Source organism: Condylura cristata, unplaced genomic scaffold (assembly GCF_000260355.1).
Source record: "Condylura cristata isolate star-nosed mole 26May11 unplaced genomic scaffold, ConCri1.0 scaffold00003, whole genome shotgun sequence".
Lineage (NCBI taxonomy): Eukaryota > Metazoa > Chordata > Mammalia > Eulipotyphla > Talpidae > Condylura > Condylura cristata.
Genome location: NW_004567104.1, coordinates 46888265 through 46913548, shown reverse-complemented (window position 1 = coordinate 46913548; position 25284 = coordinate 46888265). Strand labels below are relative to the sequence as shown.

The following is a 25284-nucleotide window of genomic DNA, read 5'->3' as shown; positions in this document are numbered from 1 at the left end:
GGGAGCAGAACAGGCAGATGTACTGAAATACACTGCTGAGGGGAGTCACTAGTGGACAGTTCAGGAGAGATCTGCCATGCCATGTGGGTCACCTCCTGTCCAGGGATTGAAGTCATGATGCAGTGGCTGCGGTAGCTTCTCAGTGCTGTGCTTTAATGTGTTGCACTACCAAGGAGGACCCTGTCTTCCTCATTTACTGTTAAGTCTTTTAACCCCTAGCCCCAGTTTCACATCCTCCTTCAAGTCTTTCCTGAAGACTAGTTTGTTTCTTTTTCTATTCCTTGAAGTCTTGAGTCCAAAAATTTAAATCACACAATTTAGGAAGTGTGATTATAGGCATCTCAAAAGTGTAAGCCTACTGCCCTCCAGATAGCCTGATTTTTTACCTTTGGAGACCATATTGTAAATTTCTGTATATTCCCTGGAAAAATTCTAGGTGCTCGCTGATTAAATATACTCCCAGGTTAGAAGTTCTGTTAAATATTCAAAAACAGCCATTTAAAAATAACGTTAAAAGCTAGCTTGGGGGGCCTACCTAGTGGCACAAGGGGTTAAATCTCACAGCACTATGATGCTTTTCTAGACACTGCAGCAGAGTTCTATCCAGGTAGGTGATCCATATGGTGCAGCGGACCTGTCCTGTCTCACCAGCTGTTTCCCTCAGCAGTGTATTTTAGTTGCTCTGCCTGTTCTGTGCCCTACTCTGTCTCTGGTGAATCCTGTCAACACCCTTGCCCACCCCCCCCCTACCCTCCCCTCTGGCCTGTAGCCCAGTTCTCCTGTACACAAATAAGTAAATAAAATTTTAAAAGTATCTCAGCAAGCATTCTTTAACTAAATTTAAAAATAAAATTTATCCAATTTTTGGATATCTCAGTAAGATCGCCCAAGTCAGTGCTACAGGAGGGTAGGACACTGAAAAAGGACTTCTTCTCTCCACCAACTATTTAATGTCACTTAGAATGTCAAAAAGGACAGCTTCCCCACACTTTTGATAATGAGCACGTATATTCGTTCTGTATAAGTAACGACCTATATTCATCCAAATGGTAAAGCGTCACATTTCGCTAACACCTAGCAAAGGTAGTGAAATGATCATATAATAATACAGTTTACCGATTCACCAAATAGTTGATTCGAGTTTCTGGGCTGATTTCTGGCTCAATTCTAACTAATTGGTTTTACATCATTAGGCGTAGGCAGCCAATTGGGGCTTCCCGGTGCAGTGCATCTTGGGAACGGTAGTTTCGGCTCCTTCCTGTCGCCTACAAGCTCTACAGAGTCGGGGAGGACGGTTGCTTGGTACTAGTAAGCGGAAGGTATGGCGGTGGCGCGCGTCGATACGGCTTTACCTCCCAGAGAAGGTAAGGCGATACCCACCCGGAGTTACAAGGTGAACACCATGTGTTGAATTAAATAGTTGGTGGAGAGAAGAAGCCTGGTTTTAGTGTGCAGTCTGTACCAATTCTTTTGATGCAGGATCGTGGGCGGCGCGGGCGCGCGTGGCCCACCGGGAGTTGTAGTCCCTGGGCGCTATCCATTTTTCAAGTATGGAGGCGAGGGTGGAGAAGGTTACTACAAGCCCCAGGGGTCTTTGTGCGGCCGGGTGCCCTGGTTCCCGCGCTGCAGTCGCTGCTGGGGCGGTGGGCTTCAGATGGCGGTGGCCTTTAATGTATGTTTATTTTTGATTTCTGGATGCCCAAGTGATAATTGCAATTCTCTTTTGCTTCAAGCGTTCCCCTTGTCTGCCTGGTTCTGAGTTCATTCGGAAAACACTTTCTCAAACACAGTTACATAGACTGACGTTAAACGCTTTCTTGGAAGTGTCGGGTGGTCGTGAAATGAGTTGGGGATGATCCAGAGCCCACAGTTTTCCAGCTCTCGTTCTGCAGACGGAGTACTGGGACTGGATTTGGTGTCTGCCCAGCGTAGCGCGGGTACAGGTGCTTAGGTGGCGGAAACCGCCAGGCATTAAGACCAGCTCCTTTGTTTTGGTTACAGCCCCTAGGTTCAGCAGCAGCCATTGGGTACGGAGGAGGGCCCAACTTCTTGGCCTGTCTCCAGTGCTTAGATCGGGCGGCTGTTAACTTTTTGTGAGTGAGGGCTGGGGTGGGAGAGATCCATAGTTCTAAGGTCTTTGGACCCCTTATAATTTGAGTAAAGGTTGTGCTTTTTCCCGGGACAATACACAGTTTTCATCAAATTCTCAGCAAGTTCCTGATCCCTGTCACAACTCCCTCCATCCCACTCCCCAGCTCTAGAAGCCCCTAGACAATGGAAAACCTTGAAGTCCTCCAGAAGAGTAATATCCCATAATCATTCCCACAGTAACCTTAATCTGTGTATAAATTTGAAAGTGGCAGTTTCCCTGTTCCCATCCCTTCTAGCTGTCTCACCTCCCAAGTCCACTAACCAGCAATAAGTAGTTAACATTTATTTACAAAGAACAGTTTTAACAAGGCAAAAGATGTTTTATGTGCTTTTCTTACATTGTCTCATTTTCTCTATAAAACAATATTACACCCAGGTATTATTTACATCCCCATTTTACAGAACTCAGAAAATCAATAACATGCCCAAAATACCATAATGAGTAACTTGCCCAGTGATATATTAAAGTGCTTTATTGAGTGCTATGTTCCAGAAACTACTAAATGCTGTTCTGATGGTTTCTCTTTTCAATTTCAAATAAATTTGATTAATTAAGTGCATTTTCTCATTTTGTAGCTATTGTAACTGAACTGTGAGTTAGCTTGACAGTGCTGAAGCTTTAACTTCTGTGCCACCAAGGAGGCCCTTATTATTATTATTATTTTAGATTTATTTATTTACGCTTACAGAATTGGGGTACAGATCAGAGGTGTGGTAGGTGAGAGAGTTCACTAGAGAAAGAATGGGGAGCAGAAAAGCAGATGGAAAAGGTATACTGCTGAGGGTAGCAGCAGGCGGGTCAGTAGAGGTCTGCCACGAAATGTGGGTCCGCTCCCTTGCTGTGGATGGAACTTGTGCCGCAGTGGCTTGGGAGAGCTTGCTTCATAATGTGGTACTTTAACTTACTGTGCCACCAGGGAGAGCCCTTATTATTTTTTTTAATAGTAGTTTATCCCATCGGGTGGTGTCTCATTGAGATTTTGATTAGCATTTCCCTGGTTAACGATGTGCATCTTTTCATTTACTTAATGGGAATTTATATTTTTTCAAGTCCTATGCCTATTTCTTTTTTTTATTATATATGCATATACCTACACACATATATAATGTGTATATAGTGTACACACATGTGTGTATATACAATGTACACATATATAATGTATACATATATGCACATATATTACATATTATATCATTCTTTATTTTGTACACTTTTTCATCTTAGTTGTAATCCCTGTGGGCTTCCCATCACCAATTTACCCTGTGCCATCACCGTAGTCCTATGTGCTCTTCCTGCCCCAGTTTTGATCACATTCCCCTCTCTACCCCCATAGATTGTCTCTGGTTTATATTGTTTGTTGATTTTCATTTTTACTTTATTACAGTTTTTTTTTTTTCCTGATCCCTTATACTCCTGCCATGAGTGAAGCCATCTGGTATTTTTCTTTTTCTTTCTGGTTTATATCACTAAGCATGATCCTGTCCAGCTCCAGCTCCATCCATGTTCCCGCAAATGGCATGAGTTTATCTCCTGTGCCTATTTCTTAGTTAAGTTAATGGAGTTTTTTTTGTTGTTGTTATTGTTAAGAAAGTAGAATGGTCTCATTTTTACCTCCCATTATAATTTTAACTTTCTAATTTAGTCCTATCGTATTTTAATTATTTATAGTCTACACTATGATTCAAAATTCCACTCCTAGGAATCTACCAAAGGACACAAAAACGCTCATTTGAAAGAAAACCTGAACTCCTGTCTTTACTATTGCAGCTATGATATGGACTATCTATGATATGGAAACAACTTAGATAACCCAAACAGATGAATGAAGATGTGGTATATATACACAATGGAATATTATTCAGCAATCAAAAAATTAAACTCATGCCATTTGTGCAATATAGAACTGGAAAGGATTATGCTAAGCAAAATAAGTCAGAAGGAAAAAGAAAAATATTGGATGTTTTTACTTACAGGTGGACTATAGGGACACTGAACACAGGGTCAGGAAAAAGACAGAATTTGCAAGCAAATCATAGATCTCAGGCATAAATGGGGAAGGGGGAGAAAGAAGGGTCAAAACAGGAGGGAAGAGCACAAGCGACAAGGGTGCTGTGGTGATGGGAGAATTATGGGGCCTACACCTGAGGGGAGAAATCAAATACTGGACAAAAATGAATAATAATGTAAGAAAATTTTAAAAATTAATAAGCAATTACAAAAATTGTATCATTAATCACCAAGTATTAAATAATTGATATTTAAACATGGAGCATTCCAAAGTACTATATTTTAGAAACTTGAGTAGAATATCACAAATCCAATTGTAATCAGACATTTCTGGGGAATATGAATAATTTAATCTGATCATTTAGAGCCTGATTATATTAGTTTTTAAATCTTGTTATTTATTATTCTTTTTACTGTTTTACTCTAAATGTACAGAGATTTTAGGAGTATAATTTCCTCCCCATGTTCATCTATTTTATTTGTGTTCTCTAACAATTTCCATTCTCTTTTCAAGGGTCAGTGGTCAATTGGTCAGGGCAGGGACTACAGAAACTAAGTGCAAACTTACCCTGTGAAGTTGATATTCATACTCTGATTCTGGATAAAAATCAGATTATTAAATTGGAAAATCTTGAGAAATGCAGACGATTAATACAGGTAAGTATTACTATCTGAGGAAATAGCTACATCAGACCAGTTTGTATTAAGCAAACTAAAACAATAAAGTAGCAAAAAGTAATTTTGTAGGATTGGGGAGCAGTAAATGTTGCAGGTTTTTATATGACAGCTTATTAAGATGAACATATATGCTACATTTAGAGAATTGTTTAAAAGAAAAAAGTTTAAAGTAAGACAAGATTTTTATGGGCAAAATAATATGTTGTTAAGAGTTTTCCTCATAATGGGGGTGAAGCATTTTTTTATTCATTCAACAAACTGTGTTTGGGCTGTGTCTTGGGCTGTTCTAGATTTTGACAGATAACATATGGCTTGGACCCTGTTTTTTGTGGAGTATCTCAAGCAGTTGCTGTGTTATGTATTCTCTTGAACTGGGTGTAGGGCTGGTCACCCAGTTTTATATTTTGCAGTTTAGGAATAGCAACAATAACAGTAGACTAACAGTTACTCTGTGGTATATTTAGACAACCTTTAAGAAAAGTATAGTTTAGGCTTGTATACTTGGGAGTGTTTGACCATGCATACAAATCTTTTTAACCACCTTAATGTGAATGTAATATATTTGTTTTTTGTTTCTAAGAATAATAACATGTCTGCTTTTCATAGTTGTCAGTGGCTAATAATCGGCTGGTACGGATGATGGGTGTTGCCAAACTTACACAACTCCGAGTGTTAAATTTGCCTCACAATAGCATTGGCTATGTGGAAGGGTTAAAGGAGCTGGTACATTTGGAATGGCTGAATTTGGCAGGAAATAATCTCAAGGTAAGTAGTTTCTTTTTTTAGTAATTAAGTTTTCTTTCATTAATTTATATAATTGTTTACTGTAGAAAAAAAAACTTAAGCAGTATAGAAATAAATAGAATAAAATAAAATGTGAAAGTGTCCACTTGCAATCTCCAGAGGTAATTTCAGTTGACATAAATTTTTTTACAAATCTCATGTTGAGGGTCACCATGGTGGTACCAGGGGTTAAGTCTCAGCTCTATAAAGCTATTGGCTGGGCAGCCACTGCAGCAGAAGTTCAAATTCGATCCCCAGCCAGGGAGCTAACCCACATGCGTTAGCAGACCTTTCCTGTCTTGCCCACTGCTTCCCTGTGCAGTGTATTTCAATCAGTCCACCTGTTCTGTATCCCATTTTGTTTCTGATGAATGCTCCCCCTTCCATGGTTTACTCCCCAGCTCTTGTACGTATACATGAATAACATAAATCTTTAAAAAAATCTCATGTTGAAATATATGTGCAATAGAATATTCTTTTAAACGTGAAACAGCTATTCTTAGAAAAGTAGATCAAACAGTGGAATGAGTTATAGGAAGATTATGTCATACTGAATTCAACTTTAAGTAAATTATTTTTTTTTAAGATTTATTATTCTTTAAATTTATGCATGCAAGAACTGAGGTGTAGGCCAGAGGTGCCAGGAGATGAAAGGATTCACCAGAGACAGTGAGGAACAGAACAGGCAGATTGACTGAAATACACTACTGAGGGGAGCAGTGGTAGAGACAGGAGAGGTCTGTTGCCATATGGGTTACCTCCCTGGCCAGGTATTGAACTCCTGCTGAAGTGGTTGGCAGTAGCTTGATAGTGCTGAGACTTTAACCCCAGTACCACCAAGGAGGCCCTAAGTAAATATTGAATGGTATAGTGGAGAATATACTGTTTTAAAAGTTAGGAGGTCAGATTTTTAGCTTGTTTCCACCACTTAGCAGTCCTATAATTTGGAGTAAGTTAGTAAATATCTGTGTTCTTTTGTGTGTGTGTGTGTATGTGTGTATGGTCTTTTGATATGCTGGATTAAGTGATATAAATTGCTGACTTTTACTCAGCAGTTTATACTGTATTCTAAGTCATTTTATTAACAGTTTTAATTCATTCTCAATATGATGACAGCCTGTGCATTAGGTATAATCATATGTCTACTATATAGATGAAGGAACTGAAGGACAGAGAAATTAGGTAACTTATCTAAGGTTACACAGCCTAGATTTGACTCAAGGTTTTAGGTTCCACTTAACTTGTAAAATTTATGGTATATCAACTGTCAGGTGTCATCACTAAGGTTTTGTTCAAGTTCTGAACATATGGGGTGATATGAGCCACTTGGTAGCCTTCTATTTTTAGGGATAATAAGGAAGCTTGCTATGTAATAATTTATGAAATTCTATTAGCACTGGCTCCTTTTGCTAAGCCCTGCTCATTTGCTTCCAATAAGAAGCAGAGGGAACTGGAAACACAACTCTAAGGAACTGCAGAAGAATTTACTTGATTGATTTTATGTGCATGAAATAATGTGATTCCCTTTTTTTTCTGTGATAGGCAATGGAACAAATCAATAGCTGTACAGCTCTTCAGCACCTTGATTTGTCAGATAATAATATATCCCAGATAGGTGATCTATCTAAATTAGTATCACTGAAGGTAAGCATGTTTTCTGATGTCATTTCTGAAATTTTATACTAAAATACTAAGAGAAAGTGATCTGATTGGCTTAAAATAGATCTACTGTATATGAAGAATAGATTATGTTCATTTTTCATGATAAAAATGCTATTAGAGTAATAGAAATTAAATATGAAAAGTTTGTTTTTAGATGTGTAACTAATAATTGATTAATCTATAATTGACCTTGTCTAAAACTGGTTGTTGTGGGCCTACCTGATGGTGCAGGGATTAAAGACAGTACTGTTAAGCTACCGCTAGCCACTGCACCAGTTTGATCCCCTGGCAGTTTGATTCACATGGCACAGTAGACTTCTCCAATCTTGCCTGCTGTACCCCTCAGCAGTGTATTTCAGTACAACTGCCTATTCTGCTCCACACTCTTTCTCTGGTGAATCCTCTCATTTCCCCTACCCTTATACCCCTGGCCTACAACCCAGCTTTTGTATGCATAAATAGGTTTTTTTTAATTTATTTATGCATACAGAACTGGGGTACAGGCCAGAGATGCGGAGGGTGAGAGGATTCACCAGGGACAGAGTGGGGAGCAGACAGGCAGATCGACGAAGTCCACTGCTGAGGGGAGCAGTGGGCGGGTCAGGAGAGGTCTGCCACGCCATGTGGGTCACCTCCAGGGTGGGGATCGAACCCATGCTGAAGTGGCTTCAGTCTCTCAGTGTTGTGGATTAACCTGTTGCACCTCCAGGGAAGGCCCTGCATAAATAAATCTTTTTTTTTTTTTTTTGGTTAATATTTATTTATTTATTTATGTATACAGAACTGGGGTACAGGCCAGAGATGCGGAGGGTGAGAGGATTCACCAGGGACAGAGTGGGGAGCAGACAGGCAGATCGACGAAGTGCACTGCTGAGGGGAGCAGTGGGCGGGTCAGGAGAGGTCTGCCATACCATATGGATCTCCTCCCGGGCTGGCGGGATCGAACTCATGCGGAAGTGGCTTCCTAGTGCAGTGCTTTAACCCGCTGCGTCACCAGGGAGGGCCAGCATAAATAAATCTTTAAAGAAAAAACAAAATTGGTCATTGTCGATAAGACTAATTCTTATTTGCCATTCTCTGAACGTGAAGATATTTCTGTTATATCCAGCCAGTCAGTGCTAGCAGTTTTAGTAAGTGATACATAACATTCTTGGTTGAGAGTAATTATTCCTAAATTTCCATCTAATTTTTGATGTTTAAGATTGTTGTTTTTTTTTTTTTTTTAAGATTGATTCATTTATGCATACAGAACTGGGGTATAGGCCAGAGGTGCAGGTGTGGTGAGAGAATTCACCAGAGACAGAGTGGGGAGCAGAACAGGTAGATCGACGAAGTACACTGCTGACGGGAGCAGCAGTCTGCCCGGCCATTCGGATCACCTTTGGGGTGGGGGTTGAACTCATGCTGTAGTGGCTTTAGCCTATTAATGCTGTGCTTTAACGCGCTGTGCAACCAGGGAGTGCCGATTGTTGCTTTTTAATGAGTGCTATTACTAAATTATGAAAATTATATTTGCTTTAATTTTAAAAAGTGTGTAACATAGCACTTTTTATGGGAATGAATGTGTCAAATAAGGGTTGGGAATCACAGCTTCAAAAAACATGTAGGCTTTTTCTGTACTTGCTTCATTGGATATTATTGGCATCAGTGAACACATTAAGGCTTGGAAGGAGTATATTAACTCAATTTTCCCAATATCTTTAGCAGAAATAATTTTTATCAACAATTATTCTAAACATTTTATGTAGATAATATTGGCAAAAACGTTTGGCTAGACAATAAGATAATTCAGGTGTACTAAGATAATTTTTTTTTAATTGATTATCTTATCAGAATTCTGGGTATTACAATCATTGGTTCATTCTTCAGTGTTGCTTACTTGCTTTGAGTTAGCTTCCCATGCAAGAGGTGCCTTCCTAGGCTTTTAGTTACTCAAAGAATACACTTATCAATTATGGGTTGTGAGTGATAACTCTTTTACTTTCTAAGAATTCACTTTATACATGCTAGTTGTAATGAATGTTTTTCTTTATTCTTGGCCTCTCTTTTGATATTTTTATATTTAAAAAATTTTGATTTTTTTTTTATTTTATAACAGTTTATTTTTACATCATTTTATACATTTTTTTTTCATCTCAATTGTAATACCCACAGGTCTCCCATCACCAAGTCACCCATGTGCCATCACCATAGTCCCGAAAATTTTGATGTTTTTTTAAAGAGAACAAATAGGATTTAAATGACTCAAGTTTTAGTAACTTAAATCTCACAACATGCTAATTACCATACTAATCATGTGTTCTTGAATATCTTTAAACTTTTTTGATCTTAAATCTTAGATGTGAAAAGAGAGATTTGGTCCAAAAGACCACCTACGACCCATCTATCATTAGCAGTCTTTGATTTATTTGTGACAAGAAGTATAATAAATTGCATACTATATTGGTTTTGTCAAAATAGAACAACTTATTTGTAATCTTTTCATTTGTAATTTGTTTTTCCTTTCAAGACCCTCCTTTTACATGGAAACATCATCACCTCTCTTAGAATGGCACCTGCATATCTACCCAGATGTCTTGCAATACTTTCTTTGGCAGAAAATGAAATCCGCGACTTAAATGAGGTAAATATGAGGGTTTTCTGTGAGATCTAGGAAGCTGAAAAGACCAGATTGATGAAAGAGAAAGTTCTGAACTCACTTTTATACTGGAGTGTCTCGAAAGAAACTGCCAATAATATGAAAAACTTGGTTCTAGAAGATCAGTTTTCTCTTCACTGTTTTCTTAATGTCAGTGGGTCATTAAGGGCTAATTTTCTTTCTATTGCTGTAATTGTCAATCCACTGTTAAGGGATTAGTTATAGAGGGACATCTACATTAAAGGGATTAACTTTTCTTTTTTTAAACATAACTGTCTTCTGGGCCTTTATTGCTCCCTCTATCCAATATCTTTGCTTTGCTCTCTCCTTCATTCTTTCAAGTTTTTACTCAGTGTGACTTTGTCCATGAGGTCTTCCTGTGTACTGTATTTAAAGGTAAAACTGAGGCCCTCCCTGGTGGCGCAGCAGGTTAAAAGCACAGCACTGGGAAGCTAAAGCCACTTCAGCATGAGTTTGATTCCCGCCTACCCCGGAGGTGACCACATGGCGTGGCAGACCTCTCCTGGCCCGCCCTGCTGCTCCCCTCAGCAGTGTACTTCGTCGATCTGCCTGTTCTGTTCCCCACTCTGTCTCTGGTGAAGCTTTTCACCGCCCCTGAGCCTCTGGCCTGTACCCCAGTTCTGTATGCACAAATAAATAAATCTTTAAAAAAAAAAAAAAGTAAAACTGAACCAAGGGCCTCACTGATGGTGCAGGGGATAAAGTCTCAGCACTATTTAGCTATTGCCAGCCACTCAACATGAGTTCAGTCCCCTGCTGGGAGAGCTGACCCACATGGTACAGCGGACATCTGTCTCATCCTGGCTGCTCCCCTCAGCAGTGTATTTCAGTAATTCTCCTGTTCTGCTCTCCACATCGATCTCTGATGAGTCCTCTTACCTCTTGCATCTCTGGCCTACACCCCAGTTTATGCATAAATAAATAAAAATATATCTTTTAAATAAATAAAAGTTAAGACTGTACCACCCTGGCCATATCTGACCCCCCTCCTCTGCTTTCTTTCTCCATAACACCCATAATCGTCTTACATACTTTTTTTTTTAATGAATATTGCTATATACTTTCAAGGACACGAGAATAAAAAGGGTTAATAAAAGCACATTTTGTCTCTTTCCCTGGCTGCTGTTAGATTTTCAAAATATATTTTTCTGTATTTTTCTTAGCAGTTCTTAGCACTGCTAAGAAACAGTGCTAATACATCCTGAGGGACTTAGTACAGCAAGGACATATGGCCATAGAGCCACAGATGGCCATATTGTTAGAATTTTGGAAGTCAGTGGATAATGTAAGTGTTACTTGTTCCTTTTCAGAACAAGAGAGAAATTGTTATGTACTAAACTGCCAAAGATGCATAATCAGTAGAAGCCCCACATTTGACACTGAATAGTCTATTTCATTTAACAAAGATGTCCTTTGTTCCAGATATCTTTTTTGGCATCCTTAACTGAACTGGAACAATTGTCGATCATGAACAATCCTTGTGTGATGGCAACGCCTTCCATTCCAGGGTTTGACTATCGACCGTACATTGTCAGCTGGTGCTTAAACCTCAGAGTTCTGGATGGATATGTGATTTCTCAAAAGGAAAGGTGAATAAGATATCTTTAACATCACAGTTATCTGGGAAGTTTCTGAGAAGATCACTTCTATCTACTATAGATTGTCAATATACCAACTTTCTTAAAATGTGCATTTAGAGTTTAATATCATTAATGCAGTCATACAGAAAAGTATGTGCTGGTTATTTAAGATTTTTTATCCTTTCTAAAAATTTATACATCTTCATATTTAGAAGGCACAGTGGTTGGATAGTCAGAAATAAGGTGTAATGTAAAGAGAGACGTGGAAGAGGGATAAGACCTGTTCAGAAGTAACAAAAACAAAAAAGGCTTCAGCTTTTCCCCTGGCACAGATTAACTGCGACATCGGCAAGTTATTTAGCCTATACAAGCCTTAGTTCTCACTTCTGTAAAATGTGGCTAATACATCCTCACTTTCAAGGATGCTGTGAGAATTAAGGACTGTCTATGCTAGAATTAAGGACTGTCTATGCTATGTTGAACTAGCCTTACAGTTGGTGCTGAAGTAAGCAGAGGGCCCTCCTTGGTGGTGCAGCAGGTTAAGGCACAGTGCTATAAAACTGGCTATAGCCACTTCAGCGTGAGTTTGATCCCTGGCCAGGGAGGTGACACACATGGCATAGTAGACCTCTCCTGTCTGTCCTGCTGTACTTTGTCACTCTGCCTATTTCCGGCTATGTCTCTAGTGAGTCCTCTCACCATCCCTGTACTCCAGTTCTGTATGCATAAATAAATAAATCCTTAAAAAAAATAAAGCAAGCAGAGTAGTAGTATAATGAGTGCCTGTTAGTCCATCATGCAACTTCAGTGATTTTCAATCCATGACTGACCTTGTCTGTCGGTATCTTTACTCACTTCCCACTTTTGAAGCAAAACCCGGCTTACCAACCATTTAGTCAATGAATATATATCTATATAAGCATATGTCTCTAAAAGATAATGTCTCTTGAAGAAATAACTGCAATAATATTATAACATTAAAAAAAAAGTCCATAACACCAAATTTTAATGCAGTGCTACACTGCAGTTGGTAAATGTATCTCTTACATTTCTTTCTTGTTCTATTTTTTATTGCCTTGTGACATCAATCTGTTATCATTACTCCGTTGGTTTCTGGTGCTGCAATATTGGGTGGTTCTTACTCAGAGTCTCATGTGCTTGCAGTTAGATTACACATTGGGGCTAGAGTCCTCTGAAGGCTCCATCTCACTGGGTGTCTAAGATGACACTCTTAAATCACCCAGTCTGTGGTGTCTTCTGTATTCTCTTTCTTTTTTTGAGTTGAGTTCTTCAACTGATTCATTCTATACATTTTCCCACTGCGTTTATTTTGCTGTGTTTATTCCTTTGTCCTTTGACATGCTACTGTCTCATTATTTCCTATACAGGGGTAGTTGGATGTGGAGGGGTGGTTAAGATTCAGACTTTTTGGAGAGGCAGCTGCTTTTAGGTTCAGTTGAGAGGCATTAAGTGGCTGGGTGTTGTTTGTGTCGTTGGTAGCCATTGATGATCAATGCCTATTATGTTATGCCTGTTATGTCATTGAGAATTGTAATATGAAATATTAATTCTATTATTTGGTTTTTATTAGCTAGAATACTTTAAATAAATTTAAATAAATAAATTAGAATACTCTAAATAAATCTTAAAAAGAAAAAAAAGAAGAAGGAGGAAGATCACTATTGCTCAAAAATGTAGCTTCCTTACCTTGGTGTCATTTTCTCTTCTTTGTGTCTTCCCAATTCCAGTTTGAAAGCTGAATGGCTCTATAGTCAAGGTAAGGGGAGAGCATATCGCCCTGGCCAGCATGTTCAGCTTGTCCAGTATCTGGCAACAGTCTGTCCTCTCACTTCTACACTGGGTCTTCAAACTGCAGAGGATGCCAAACTGGAGAAGATTCTGAGCAAACAGAGGTAAGCACATTTATATGTAGTAGCTGATAAAATCACAAATGAAAATGCCTGCTGTTTCGTGGGTTAGTAGTTGGAACCCACAACTCTGGGCCCTTTGGCCCCTTGTCCCTGCTGCAGTCCCCGCAGGGTTGCTGAGTCATGAAGTGCAGGCCAGCTTGCTTCATAGAGCTGCTTTGCTAATCATATTTTGAGGTGGAGAGCCAAGCTGTTTGGGGAGGTGGGATTTTTTAAAAGTGTATTTGTCCTTCTAATGTAGGTGTTTCATATGACTTTACTAACGCTAGCAAATATGGTTAGAAGCATTTAATAGTCATTTGTTTTATAAGAGACCTTGCTTTTGAATGTTTGTACATGTGTATGCATGTGTAGTTTAAAAGAAAGTGTATCCTTTTCTATCCAATGGTTTCCAATGAGCCTTTGTAATTTGGTGATGACTAAAGGTATCTACTTTGAAACATGTAAATTCCCAACTTTATGACAGTGTTAAACCTTGTGTTTTTGTTTTTTTTTTGGTTTGTGTTAAATCACATTAGATGTTACTGATTTTTAGGTTTCACCAGAGGCAGTTAATGAACCAAAGCCAGAATGAAGAGCTGTCTTCTCTTGTTCCTACCGAAACAAGCGCACCCCTTTTACCTGAGCATTCAAGCCCTATTCAAGATTGCCAAATAGTCCAAGAAAATGGTATGAAATTAATTGATTTCTAATACTTTTTCTCCAAGTCGTTTGATCTGTTAGGTATCATAAAAAAGGAAAAAAAAAGCATATTTTTATTAGGTAACTATTTGGGTCTTATATGTTACATATGCATATACATGTGTGTGTATAAACCATGTGTGTATCTTTAAATATGTATGTGTATTTTATACCATATGTGTATGTTTACGTGTGTGTATATGTGTGTTTATGTATATATTCCCATTTCTAGTGTTTAAAAACATTCAGAGGACTGCTATCTTTTATATTGACCTGACACTTTTATTATTCTAATGACACTTTAAGAATTCATTTTCTTAAAAATATTTGATTTGATGTTTTAGGCATGTTGGAGAAAATTATTGAAGTCATTATATTTTAGGGATTAGATTTCACTAAAAAGATATAATTTAAAAAATACCTTGTTACTCACCAAGGGGAAAAAAGGTAAATAAATGAGGTGAGGAGTGTATTAATAAATCGATACAGGAACTCCTTTACAATTTATATTTATATGAAATCAATTTATACCTTAAATATCTTAAAAATTTATATATCAATTATGCCTCATTAAGGCTGATATTAAAAATAAACTATTATGTACTTAGTGGTTTAAATGACCCTCTGTTGATTCTTCTAGAACCTGTCGTTCAAGTCAATTCTTGGGTTGGGATAAGCAGTAATGATGATCAGTTATATGCTGTTAAGAATAACTTTACAGCCTCTGTGCACACTGCAAGATATTCTCGAAATGACCTGCACTTGGAAGATATTCAAACAGATGAGGACAAGTTAAACTGCAGTCTTCTTTCTTCAGAGTCTACTTTTATGCCAGTTGCATCAGGACTTTCTCCAGTTTCACCTACAGTTGAGCTGAGGTTACAAGGTATTCACTTGGGTCTAGAAGATGATGGCGTTGTAGATGAATCTGTGAAAGGACTGCGAAACCAAGACAAGGATAAGAAAGGGGAAAAAGCCTTCTGTGCTGCAAATGAGAATTCTGTTCAAGTGATGAAAAATGCAATCACTACTGAGGTAAATGAGAAAAAGGAACTGTTATCATGTCCTGAATCAACAGTCACTAGTGCTGTCTTGAAAGATGACACTCACACATCTTTTCCTAAGTCAGTTGGACACAGCATCTTCCATACACAGGTAAACAGTGAAGAAAATGTGTTACAAACAGCTTCAGCGAAACTTCCCTGCAGGGTTTTAACCCAGAGATCTGTTGCTATGGGAGAAGATAAAGTGGCCCTTCAGAAATTAAATGAAGCTGCCACCAAGCTTCAAGCCTGTTGGCGGGGCTTTTATGCCAGGAACTACAACACTCAAAGCAAAGATGTGCGTTATGAAATCCGTCTACGTAGAATGCAAGAGCACATCATCTATCTGACTGATGAAATTAGAAGGTGGGTCCAAAGTTTTCTTTAGTTGCTGTTTATGGGTTTGCAGGTGGTAGAATCCAAGAAAGACTAGGCACAACTAACCAGGAAAACTCACTTGAGCCTTGACAGGGTTTTATTGGATGGTCAGTCATGCCATCCTTGAGTGCCTATGTGACTGACCTTAATTTCTCAGACCTTAGTTCCCACTGAATGCATACTGATACATTATGATCCATGGTACTCTTTAACAAAATAGGTATTCACGAGAAAACACACTGTTAACATAACTGTCTGGTGTGGTTTAAGGTCCCAGCTATATAAAACACTCTTTATCAGGCATGATATTTCAAGTATTTGAAGGTTATTTCTTTGGAGTTAATCAACAACAAGCTTACTAGTAGTAGATTTAGTGGTTAAGTAAGATGAAGGTAGTTTAGAATGCATTATATAATGAATGGAAGGTGAAGAGTAAGTGTAGCCAACATTCTTGGTAAGCGTTACTGTGAGGAAGAGAAGGGAGTAGTTGGTAGAGGAGAATCTGGAGTTAGGAAGAATCTTCTGTAATGGGAGCTATAGATGAGGTATGTGTGTTGATGGAAATGGTTCAATACAGGGGAAATAACAGATATAACAGATGGTGCAGAGGAAAGAAAGAAGTACAGAATTGAAGTTCTTGAGAAGGTATGAGAATAGGGATGCAGTGCACAGAGGGTCCTTGAAGTAGAAGCAGATGGTGAGGGTGGGGAAGTCATGACTGATTGATGCTTCTCTTTATTCAATAATGTGTAAGACCAGAGATAATCAACTCTTGAAAATAAGGAGAGGGCATGGGAAGTTTTGGGAGAAAGGTCTGAGGTGTTCATTTTAAAAATACACTTGTAAGGGGGTGGGTAGAAGATTGCTGGTCCACGTGAAGAAAAGCATAAAGTGCAATTGTGTGATTTTCTTCAACATTTTTCAACTGTCTGTTCTGATTCAGCTATGGTTAACTTGGTTCAGCTAGGATTGGTTTGTTTCCAGGTGAATATGGTAGGAGGCGAGAAAGAAGGGCAAGAGAGCAGAAGATATTTGGGAGGAAATATTTATAATGATTGATTTGGGAGTATATATAGGAGTTTGCTTATTGCAGTTCCTAGATGACAGAGGAGAAGGGCTTGGGAGGTAAAGTGGAGACTTAAGTTAGAAGTTCAGAACATAATGGTGGTGGTAACAGCTGAGGAGAAATGAACAATTCAAGAACTCTAGTTTGTTATGTATGTATGTATGAAGAAGGCATCAGTGAGCCCAGAGTAAAACTTTAATGAACAACGGGAATCAAAGGATTAGGAAGTGTTAATGTTAGCAAGAATTATTTCCTCTGCCAACTAGGAGTGAAGTTTGATGAGATTAGTTCCCTTAGTGTCTTAGAAGAGGGTGTTTTAAGCTGTGATCCTAGTCCCTAACTGTTTTGGGAGATATTGAGTAACCACATCTTTCTGTCACCTTTTGTGATATCCTTTGGTGAATTTGGTTGAGAAATTGAAGCCAGCTAAAAATCCACTTAACTTTTTGATCTTATTTTTAGTCATTAGAAATACTTTGTACAATAAGTGTAGTCTGAATTTCAGTCATTTTGTTTAGTTTTAATGTTGAGTCAGTTTAAATTTTCATCTTAGACACTCTGAAAGTTAACTAGAAAAACAAAGTTAACTGTTAACTAGATTATTAATCTTTTTATAATGCATGTATTTATTTGTTGTCATGAGAAGTGCAAATCAAAGTATCCTTCCTTATTATGAATTTTGAATTATTATAGGTTAAAAAAAGAAAGAGATGAAGAACGGATCCAAAAACTAGTACAAGAAGAGGCTGTCAAATTCCTCTGGAACCAGGTAAACCCCTCCTCCTAATGCCTAATGTGTGAACAAAGAAAAATTTAGATTTATTGAGATAATCATAGTTAGGTATATTAAATACTGTTTCTCAAGGATGTGATTTTTGTTGATTGCCACTCACTGCATTAGGACAGTGAATATTGTTATATTTAACCTGAAGAAAACTGCTTTTTTGTTTTGACAAGAAAGGTATGCAGCTGGAGGATAGTGACTTAGTTGATGAAAGTTGTAACTTTACAAGAAATATAAAAAAATCCAGTTTGAAGTTTTATGTACTATCTGTCTTGTTTTATGTTGGGGGGGGGTATTTGAGTGAAAAATGACTAAAGCAGGCTACAATATTCAGACCTAAAAAGTACGCATGATTTCTTGGGAGAGTTTGAATCCTGTGATAGCACACTGTAGGAGCCTTTCGGATAATCAGTTTTTGCTTTTACTATATACCATTAAATATTTCTTGATGCTTATTCCTTGGAAATATATATATATGCTTTTTTGTTTTTAAATCCAAAAGGGTAGGCTTATTATAAAAGGGAAAGGAAATAATGGATGCTTGAAAAGATACAAGTGGGCAGAAGGAGCTACTGCTGAAAGGGGTAGACTTGATAAAAGAGACGCATCAACACAGAGAGCAGTCTTGAGAGAAGACTATCTCTACTGCTTTGCATGGGGATTAGATTGGTGAAAAGAGGCACCTATATAGTCACAGGTGGGCGAGAGAGCTGCATCTTGCTAAGAAATTGCACTGATACAGTCTTCTCTTTTCCTTGGAAATAATTTCACAAAATAATGTGATATATTAACTTTTTTTATATGAAAATCATTTTTAATTTTCATAAAATTAAAAAATGGCTGATTTTTTTGTTTGTTTTATAGCAGTAGGGATGTAGTTAAATAAATTGTGGAATAACAGTACTATGGAATACTATGAAACAGAAGAATATGGTAGTAGTATGAATTGACATGGGAAGATCTCAAAATAACATTATTTATTAAAAATATATTGGGAGCACATGTCTCAGGCGGTAGAGGTGGTATCCTACTGGGATGGGGCTAGGCAGTACTGAGTCCGCAGCTGTCCTCTGCTGCTGCTGCTGCCGGCTTCTGCACCTGCCTGCTGAAAGGAGGGTCCCTTCCGTTGGGTAATGATGTTCTATTTGTGGAGGTGATGGCTAATGTCTGCTGTTTGGAGGCCGCAGTTTTCCTTTAGGTATGAATTGCACAAGTGAGAAGGCACTTACTGACACCAAGACTCTTGTGGAAAGATTGACAGGCATCAGAGTCTGTTCGAACAAACCATAACTTAACATAAGCAAGTAGTAGCCATAAGCAGTATCAAGATGAAATTCAAGAACTTAATAAAGTTGGGCCCTCCCTGGTGGCACAACGGGTAAAAGTGCAGCTCTGTGGAGCTCACCACAGCCGCTTCAGTGCGAGTTTGATCCCCAGCCAGGGAGGGATCAGGGATCCACCAGGTGTGGCAGACCTCTCGTGACCTACCCACTGCTCCCCTCAGCACTATACTTCCTTGCTCTGCCTGTTCTGGCCCCCACTCTGTCTCTGGTGAATCCTCTCACCGCCCCTGCACCTCTGGACTGTAACCCAGTTCTGTATGCATAAATAAATAAATCTTTAAAAAGAAAAAGAACTTAATGTAGTTGCAAGACATTGACTGTGCTCCACATTAGTTAGGGGAATCCAGCAAGAAAACACACAAATCAGAGAACTGCAACAGGAGAATAAAAAATTACATAGATGCCTAGAATAACAGTAGCCTTTCAATCAGCCTTGAAACTAATAAAGAACAAGTTATTTTGATTGCTAATGACTAGCAAAAAAGATGCTCTTCTGTCTATTGAAGGTAGAAGAACAACACTCTGAGAAGTACAAACACATGTAGACTAGATAACTGAAATGGCAGAAAAGCCATTGAAATTGACAAGCAGCAGGGCTGCATATTTCACCTTGAGCAAGAAAACAAAGGTTATTAAATATATATATTTAATTTATGTTAAATACATATAAAATTTGCACAACAGAAAATTGAGTTCATATATTAAATGCTACTTCATATTATAATGTTTATGTGTAATTTAATATATTAGTAAAATTCAAAACTGCTTTCACTTCAGATTTCTTCTAAAGTAATTAGGGTTGTTGAGGCTGATTGAATAAAAAGGCCCCAACATGAATTGATTTTTATTTTCTCATCCAGGAGCCTTAGTTGATATTTTATTTTATTTTTTTCAATATTGTTGATTTTTTAAAAAAGATTTATTTATGCATATAGAACTGGGGTACAGGCCAGAGGTATAGGGGAGGTGAGAGGATTCACCAGAGACAGTGGGGAGCAGAACAAGCAGATCAATGAAGTACTCTGCTGAGGGGAGCAGTGGGTGGGTCAGGAGAGGTCTGCTACGCCATGTGGGTCACCTCCAGGGCAGGTGGGGATCAAACTCATGCTGAAGTGGCTTTAGCTTCTTAGTGCTGTGCTTTAACCCTCTGTGCCACCAGGGAGGGCCCAGTTGATATTTTATTTTATAAATGACTGTATTATTTTAAAACTTTTCTTATTTTTAAATAATTGGCTTTGGGAAAGTGTCCCTTAGTTTGATGGCACATTCATTCACATAGTTTTTATCCCAAGTCAGAATTGAAGAAAATAAGTGAGGCAGGTCAGTTAGGCAGCTTTATTATTAAGTACTACTTGACAAATAATAATAATTATTTTTTTTAAAGATTTATTTATTTGTACATACAGAACTGGGGTACAGGCCAGAGGTGCAGGGGCGGTGAGAGTATTCACCAGAGACAGAGTGGGGAACAGATCAGGCAGATTGACGAAGTACACTGCTGAGGGGAGCAGTGGGCAGGTCAGGAGAGGTCTGCCGCACCATGTGGTCACCTCCGGGGCAGGCGGGAATCGAACTCATGGGGAAGTGGCTTTAGCTTCTCAGTGCAGTGCTTTAACCCACTGTGCCATCAGGGAGGGCCAGACAAATAATTATTTTTATAGACAAAAATAATTGTCTATTGAACATGTTTGGATATGATTTTAAGAGCTTGATATTTAAAGACTGTTGGTATGACAGTTTTTATTCTATACTTTTCTTTTAGTTGAATCTAAATTTGTGTCTGATAAGACAAACTGCACAGAAGACTATTTTATCAATAAAAAATGAATGGTTAAAGCAAAACTAAACAGGGTCCTCCCTGGTGGTACAAGTTAAAGCACAGCTCTGTGAAGCTAGCCACAGCCACTTTGGCACACGTTTGATCCCTAGAGAGGAAGGTGACCCACATGGCATGGCAGACCTCATCTGTCTTACCTGCTGCTCCCCTCAGCAATGTACTTTGTCCATCTGCCTGTTCTGCTGCCTTCTCTGCCTTTGGTGAATCCTCACACTGCCCTTGCACCTCTAGCTTCAGTTCTATATGCATAAATAAACAAGTCCTTAAAAAAAACTAAACTAAACTAAACAAACTACTTGCTGAAGATTGGGTTCTACTTCATGGTAAAAACTATCCAGACCTAACTGGTTTTTAAAATTCTGTGTGTCTTTGAAAATATATGATAAAAGGTCAAAGATGATATATATATATACATATAGATAGCTATCAATGACTAGGGTGGTCAAAGGGAAACTAAAAAAACTCTCTCTTTGTTATCTTTTTGGAGATTTTACAGTAAAAATTGAGATTTTTTATTTAAAAAATATCAAGGTCTTATTATCAAGAACTTAAGCTATTTTTTAGTTTTGTATACTGCATTGTTAGATAATATTTCAAAACTCTTGATCCCAAGTAAATATTTAAAATGAGTCATTTTAGAGAATCCATTTAATATTACTAAGTTCTAATCTCTTATTCAGTAGGTCTCATGTGGTATTGAGCTAGACCTTTGTTGTTTTGCTTCTCATGTTTTTTCGGTAAAAGCAAATGGATTGTTTTTGCCCCTTGCTATGTTCCTGATGAGGTCATTTTGTTACCAAGGACATGTATTACTCCAGCCAGTCTGGTTTAGATTGGGAGTGCTATGTGTGGAAATGGTAATGGGAGTTCCACCTTCTATTATTCACCAGCGTCATGAATGTTGGAGAAAACCCTCAAAGCACATCGGTAAAACAGGCATGATTTTATTTTTGTAAACCAACTATATCCTTTTTTATAGGTAAGATCTCTACAAGCTTGGCAGCAGACAGTGGATCAGCATCTAAGTTCTTGGCACACTGATATTCCTCCTATATCAAGTACTCTGGGGCCATCTAAACTTCCATTGTTTACCCAAAGTCAGGAACCTTCTTCTAATCAAAATTCTGATTGGTTCATTGCTCCTGATGAAGTTCCTCAAGAGAAATCCTTACCTGAATTTCCAGACTCTGGTTTTCATTCCTCCCTAACAGAACAAGTTCATCGTTTGCAGGAATTTTTGGATTTTGAAAAAAGTTCTACAGAAGGCAGTGAAAGTTCCATAATGGGGAATTCCATTGACACAGTCAGATATGGCAAAGAGTCAGATTTAGGGGATGTTAGTGAAGAACATGATGAATGGAGTAAGGAAAACTCAAACAATGAGCAGGAAAATAGTCTGCTTGAACAGTATTTAACTTCAGTTCAACAGCTAGAAGATGCTGATGAGAGGACAAATTTTGATGAAGGGACAGGAGATAATAAACTTTGCATAGCTCATTCCCCTGAAAAGTTAGATGCCTTGTCTGATAATGCTTCTGTAGATGATGCTCATGGCCTCTCTCCTTCTTTGCAAGCTGATATCAGCCAGACATCAGAGAACTGTGAATTAAATGCAGACGTTCAAGAGCAGCAGCCAGAATGTGATTCTACATTTCAGGTATTACATGTTGGTATTACTGTGTAGCGTGTCTGGTTACTTGGGAAGCAGAAGTCCACTTAATTTTTTCTTAATATTTTTAGTTGCTTTCTGAAGGGGAATATCCTCCCAATTTTATTACTATTTATATAGAATTTGTATTCTTATCTCATATTTTCTGTATTCCAGATACAGAGCTGCATCTTTATTTTTATTTTGTTGCCTTTTGCTTAGCTGTAATGCATCAGATAGTTGAACTGAAAGATGTATGCACTTTATTTCTTAATAACTGTAATGCATTAACAGTATTCCTTTTTCTTTTGAAGTAAATTCCTTTCAGAAATAAACTAGAATATTTTAAAGAAGATAGAAGTTCTACCTTAAAATAAGTACTTCTTCTGTGAGGAAAATTCTGTGAGGAAATTAATTTTGTAGTAAGGAATACAGTTTCTTAAATATAAAGGGCAAATATGAGAATTATGAACTATTAAAATTTGCCAGCTTTCTTGGAGTAAAAACATAATTTTTAAGCAGACTATTTTTCATCCCTTATGACTGAAGGAAAGCCTTGTTATTATAGCAAATAAGGGGAAAGGTAAGATTATAGACTTTTTCAGTGAGGATAATTGAATTGTCTCATGTACAACTCTAGTTAATATCATGTATCAGCTCTAACATATGAAGCAGTGTTACTTCAGGTTCAAATCAAGGTTATTTAAAGAGCCAACCCAAGAATTTTCTCTTAGGTCAGAAAAGAGCAGAGGCTAGGTTCCATTCACTTGGAGTAATGACATGACAAGCATATTTTTTCTCTTTCATTTAGTAATTTTTTACCCTCTAAGTAAACATTTATGTGCTAGTAAATGCCAGAAATTAATAGATACTCATCTTTGTTCCTGCTTTATATTTGCTCATGTACTTTAGTAGAAGTCATTTTCCATTTACTTCACTTTTGACCTCTGCCTCATGGTGAAGAACATTTAAAATAACACTAATGATATAATATGAGGGGCTTATTAAAAAAGAACTATTTTCTGTCTGAATCTCTGAAAAAAGTGCCACATTTGAAAAACAAGTTAATAATAGTGGTTAAGAAAGTAAACCTCATTTTATTTGTTTAAAAGAACATGTATCTGTAACTTCAGGAAGACATGATAATGTGTTTCAGTGATACAGATGGGTACATTTGCAAATGAAGGATGAAAATTTTTCCAAGTTTGGTTTTTAGTCTTTGAGGATATTCTAGTCTGATTTCCCCATCTATGGACTTATAACTGTTTAAAACTATGGCAATACTTAAGTGTTCTCAAAATTTAGGTGCTAAATATATACTCATTATTTTGTTACAGTCAGAAGCTTCTCCTGTTTGAAGTTATATAAAATAAAACCTTCCGATCCTTCAAGAATAAAGTCAGGGATCCCATGTTATACTCTGTTGTTAGTCAAAAACTATTGCTCCAGTATAGGTAAGATGTATTTTTCAAGGCTTATAAATTTTATCACTCAGGTTGAAAAGTCATGGATTTTATTCTCAGAAATCCAGAATCTCTTAGAAAGAAATATTTTCTGTTTCTTATAAACAAAACAGCAATCTTACACTCAAGAGGATTTTCCCTAGTGAAGCACGTGTAACATTGAATGCATGTTAAACTACAAACAGAATTTTTTACTTTTTGAACAATGCTTTTATGAATGATTTTGAATTTCTCTTAAATATACCTTATTTTTCTATGTTACAGGTAAGTGCCTCATTTGCTTCCCATAGAAAGAATAGCTTGCACTGCACTACTACCAAAGTAGCTACTTCCTGGTACATTGGTTTCTTATAAAAGCTCCAAGTGTCATGGCTCTGTATTACCTACACAGGTGTCTGCTGATACCTTTCTCCTTCTTTTAAAAAATGTGACAAAACACAACTAAGTGATTATTTTAAAAGAATTTCTTTTAAAGTTGATATATCTACTATTCATTTATAATACTCTGAATTTCAGGAGTGTAGCTTCACGCCTTGGCAGCCATACCCACCATCAAAGTTCTAATTATCCTTCACCAGTGTCCAGTTGGCCCTCACTATCCATCCCCTCCAACTACCCCTTACACCTTTCCCCTCATAAAACATCATTTTGGTATTAGTCTAAGGGCTTGTTTCCTTTTTTTGTTTTGTTTGTTAGTTTCCTTTGATAACTACATTATTTTGAACATTAGTATTTGTCAGCAAGAGTTCCCTTTTTGCTTTTGCTTTGTTTTTCTAGCCAATAAATATTTAGCATCTTTTATTTAAAAACCAGAATATAATAATGACTAATATTCTGTTATTCATTCTATGTAACTTTTATTAGTGTTTTGAAGTGCAAGAATACTAAACAGTCCCCTACCTTAACTGTACAGATTATTTGAATGTAGATAGAATGAAAATAATGTAAACTAGAATATAGGAAACTTGGATAGACTTAATATATTTTAATAGGTCTTCAATGTAATTTAAAAACAACTTAAGTCATTAAGATACTTGGTTCTAACTCTGGGCTACTTATTGGTCTGGTTAAAGAGGAAATGAATGAGCTTAATAAAAGTTTGGGGAGTTGTGCTTAAACAATCTTTGTAACAGAAAGGTTCAATTCAACTTGCTACTTTAGTTCACATATGCTTGATTTATGGAAAAATCAATATATTAATCCTGCAGAAGCACAGAATTATATCATGTGAGAATTGAAAGGATAATTAAATCATCTGTTTTAATATCTATCTTAAAAATGAAACTCTTTATGTCCTAAGAAATTAAATGATTTATCTGATCTTACTGATAGTAGTAAATAAACCATGAAACTTAGTTATTATAGTCCAATTTTTTTACATACTGTTTATTAATCTTTAGAGTTAGTGAGCCAGTAAGGAAGTTACATATTTTCCATTCTCTTTGAAAGAGAAAAATGTTCTAAGAGAGTTAGAATTCTATACCTCGAGGTAACATTGATTGGAGAAAATAATTTATTCTAAACCCTGAATGAAATTTCCAAGAAATATGATTTGTTGTAAAAAGAGTAGAAATTAAAAATTTTTAAAAGTA

General features: G+C 37.3%; 1 protein-coding gene across 1 annotated transcript; it reads left to right on the top strand.

Moving 5' to 3' along the window:
* The first annotated feature begins 1279 nt into the window (after positions 1-1279).
* CEP97 (centrosomal protein 97kDa) lies at positions 1280-25284 on the top strand. The gene is made up of 11 exons (XM_004675244.2): positions 1280-1364; positions 4674-4816; positions 5444-5602; positions 7163-7264; positions 9792-9905; positions 11364-11530; positions 13270-13434; positions 13985-14118; positions 14771-15539; positions 17311-17386; positions 21561-25284. Exons 1-11 carry the CDS (start codon positions 1322-1324, stop codon positions 22263-22265), a joined length of 2577 nt encoding a protein of 858 aa, XP_004675301.1. The 5' UTR covers positions 1280-1321; the 3' UTR covers positions 22266-25284.

Bases quoted from the DNA above. Each gene is read 5' to 3' on its own strand.
- CEP97 (XM_004675244.2), top strand. From the start codon at position 1,322: ATGGCGGTGGCGCGCGTCGATACGGCTTTACCTCCCAGAGAAG. The intron at 5,603-7,162 runs GTAAGTAGTTTC...TTTCTGTGATAG, and splicing joins TGGCAGGAAATAATCTCAAG to GCAATGGAACAAATCAATAG. The intron at 15,540-17,310 runs GTGGGTCCAAAG...GAATTATTATAG, and splicing joins CTGACTGATGAAATTAGAAG to GTTAAAAAAAGAAAGAGATG.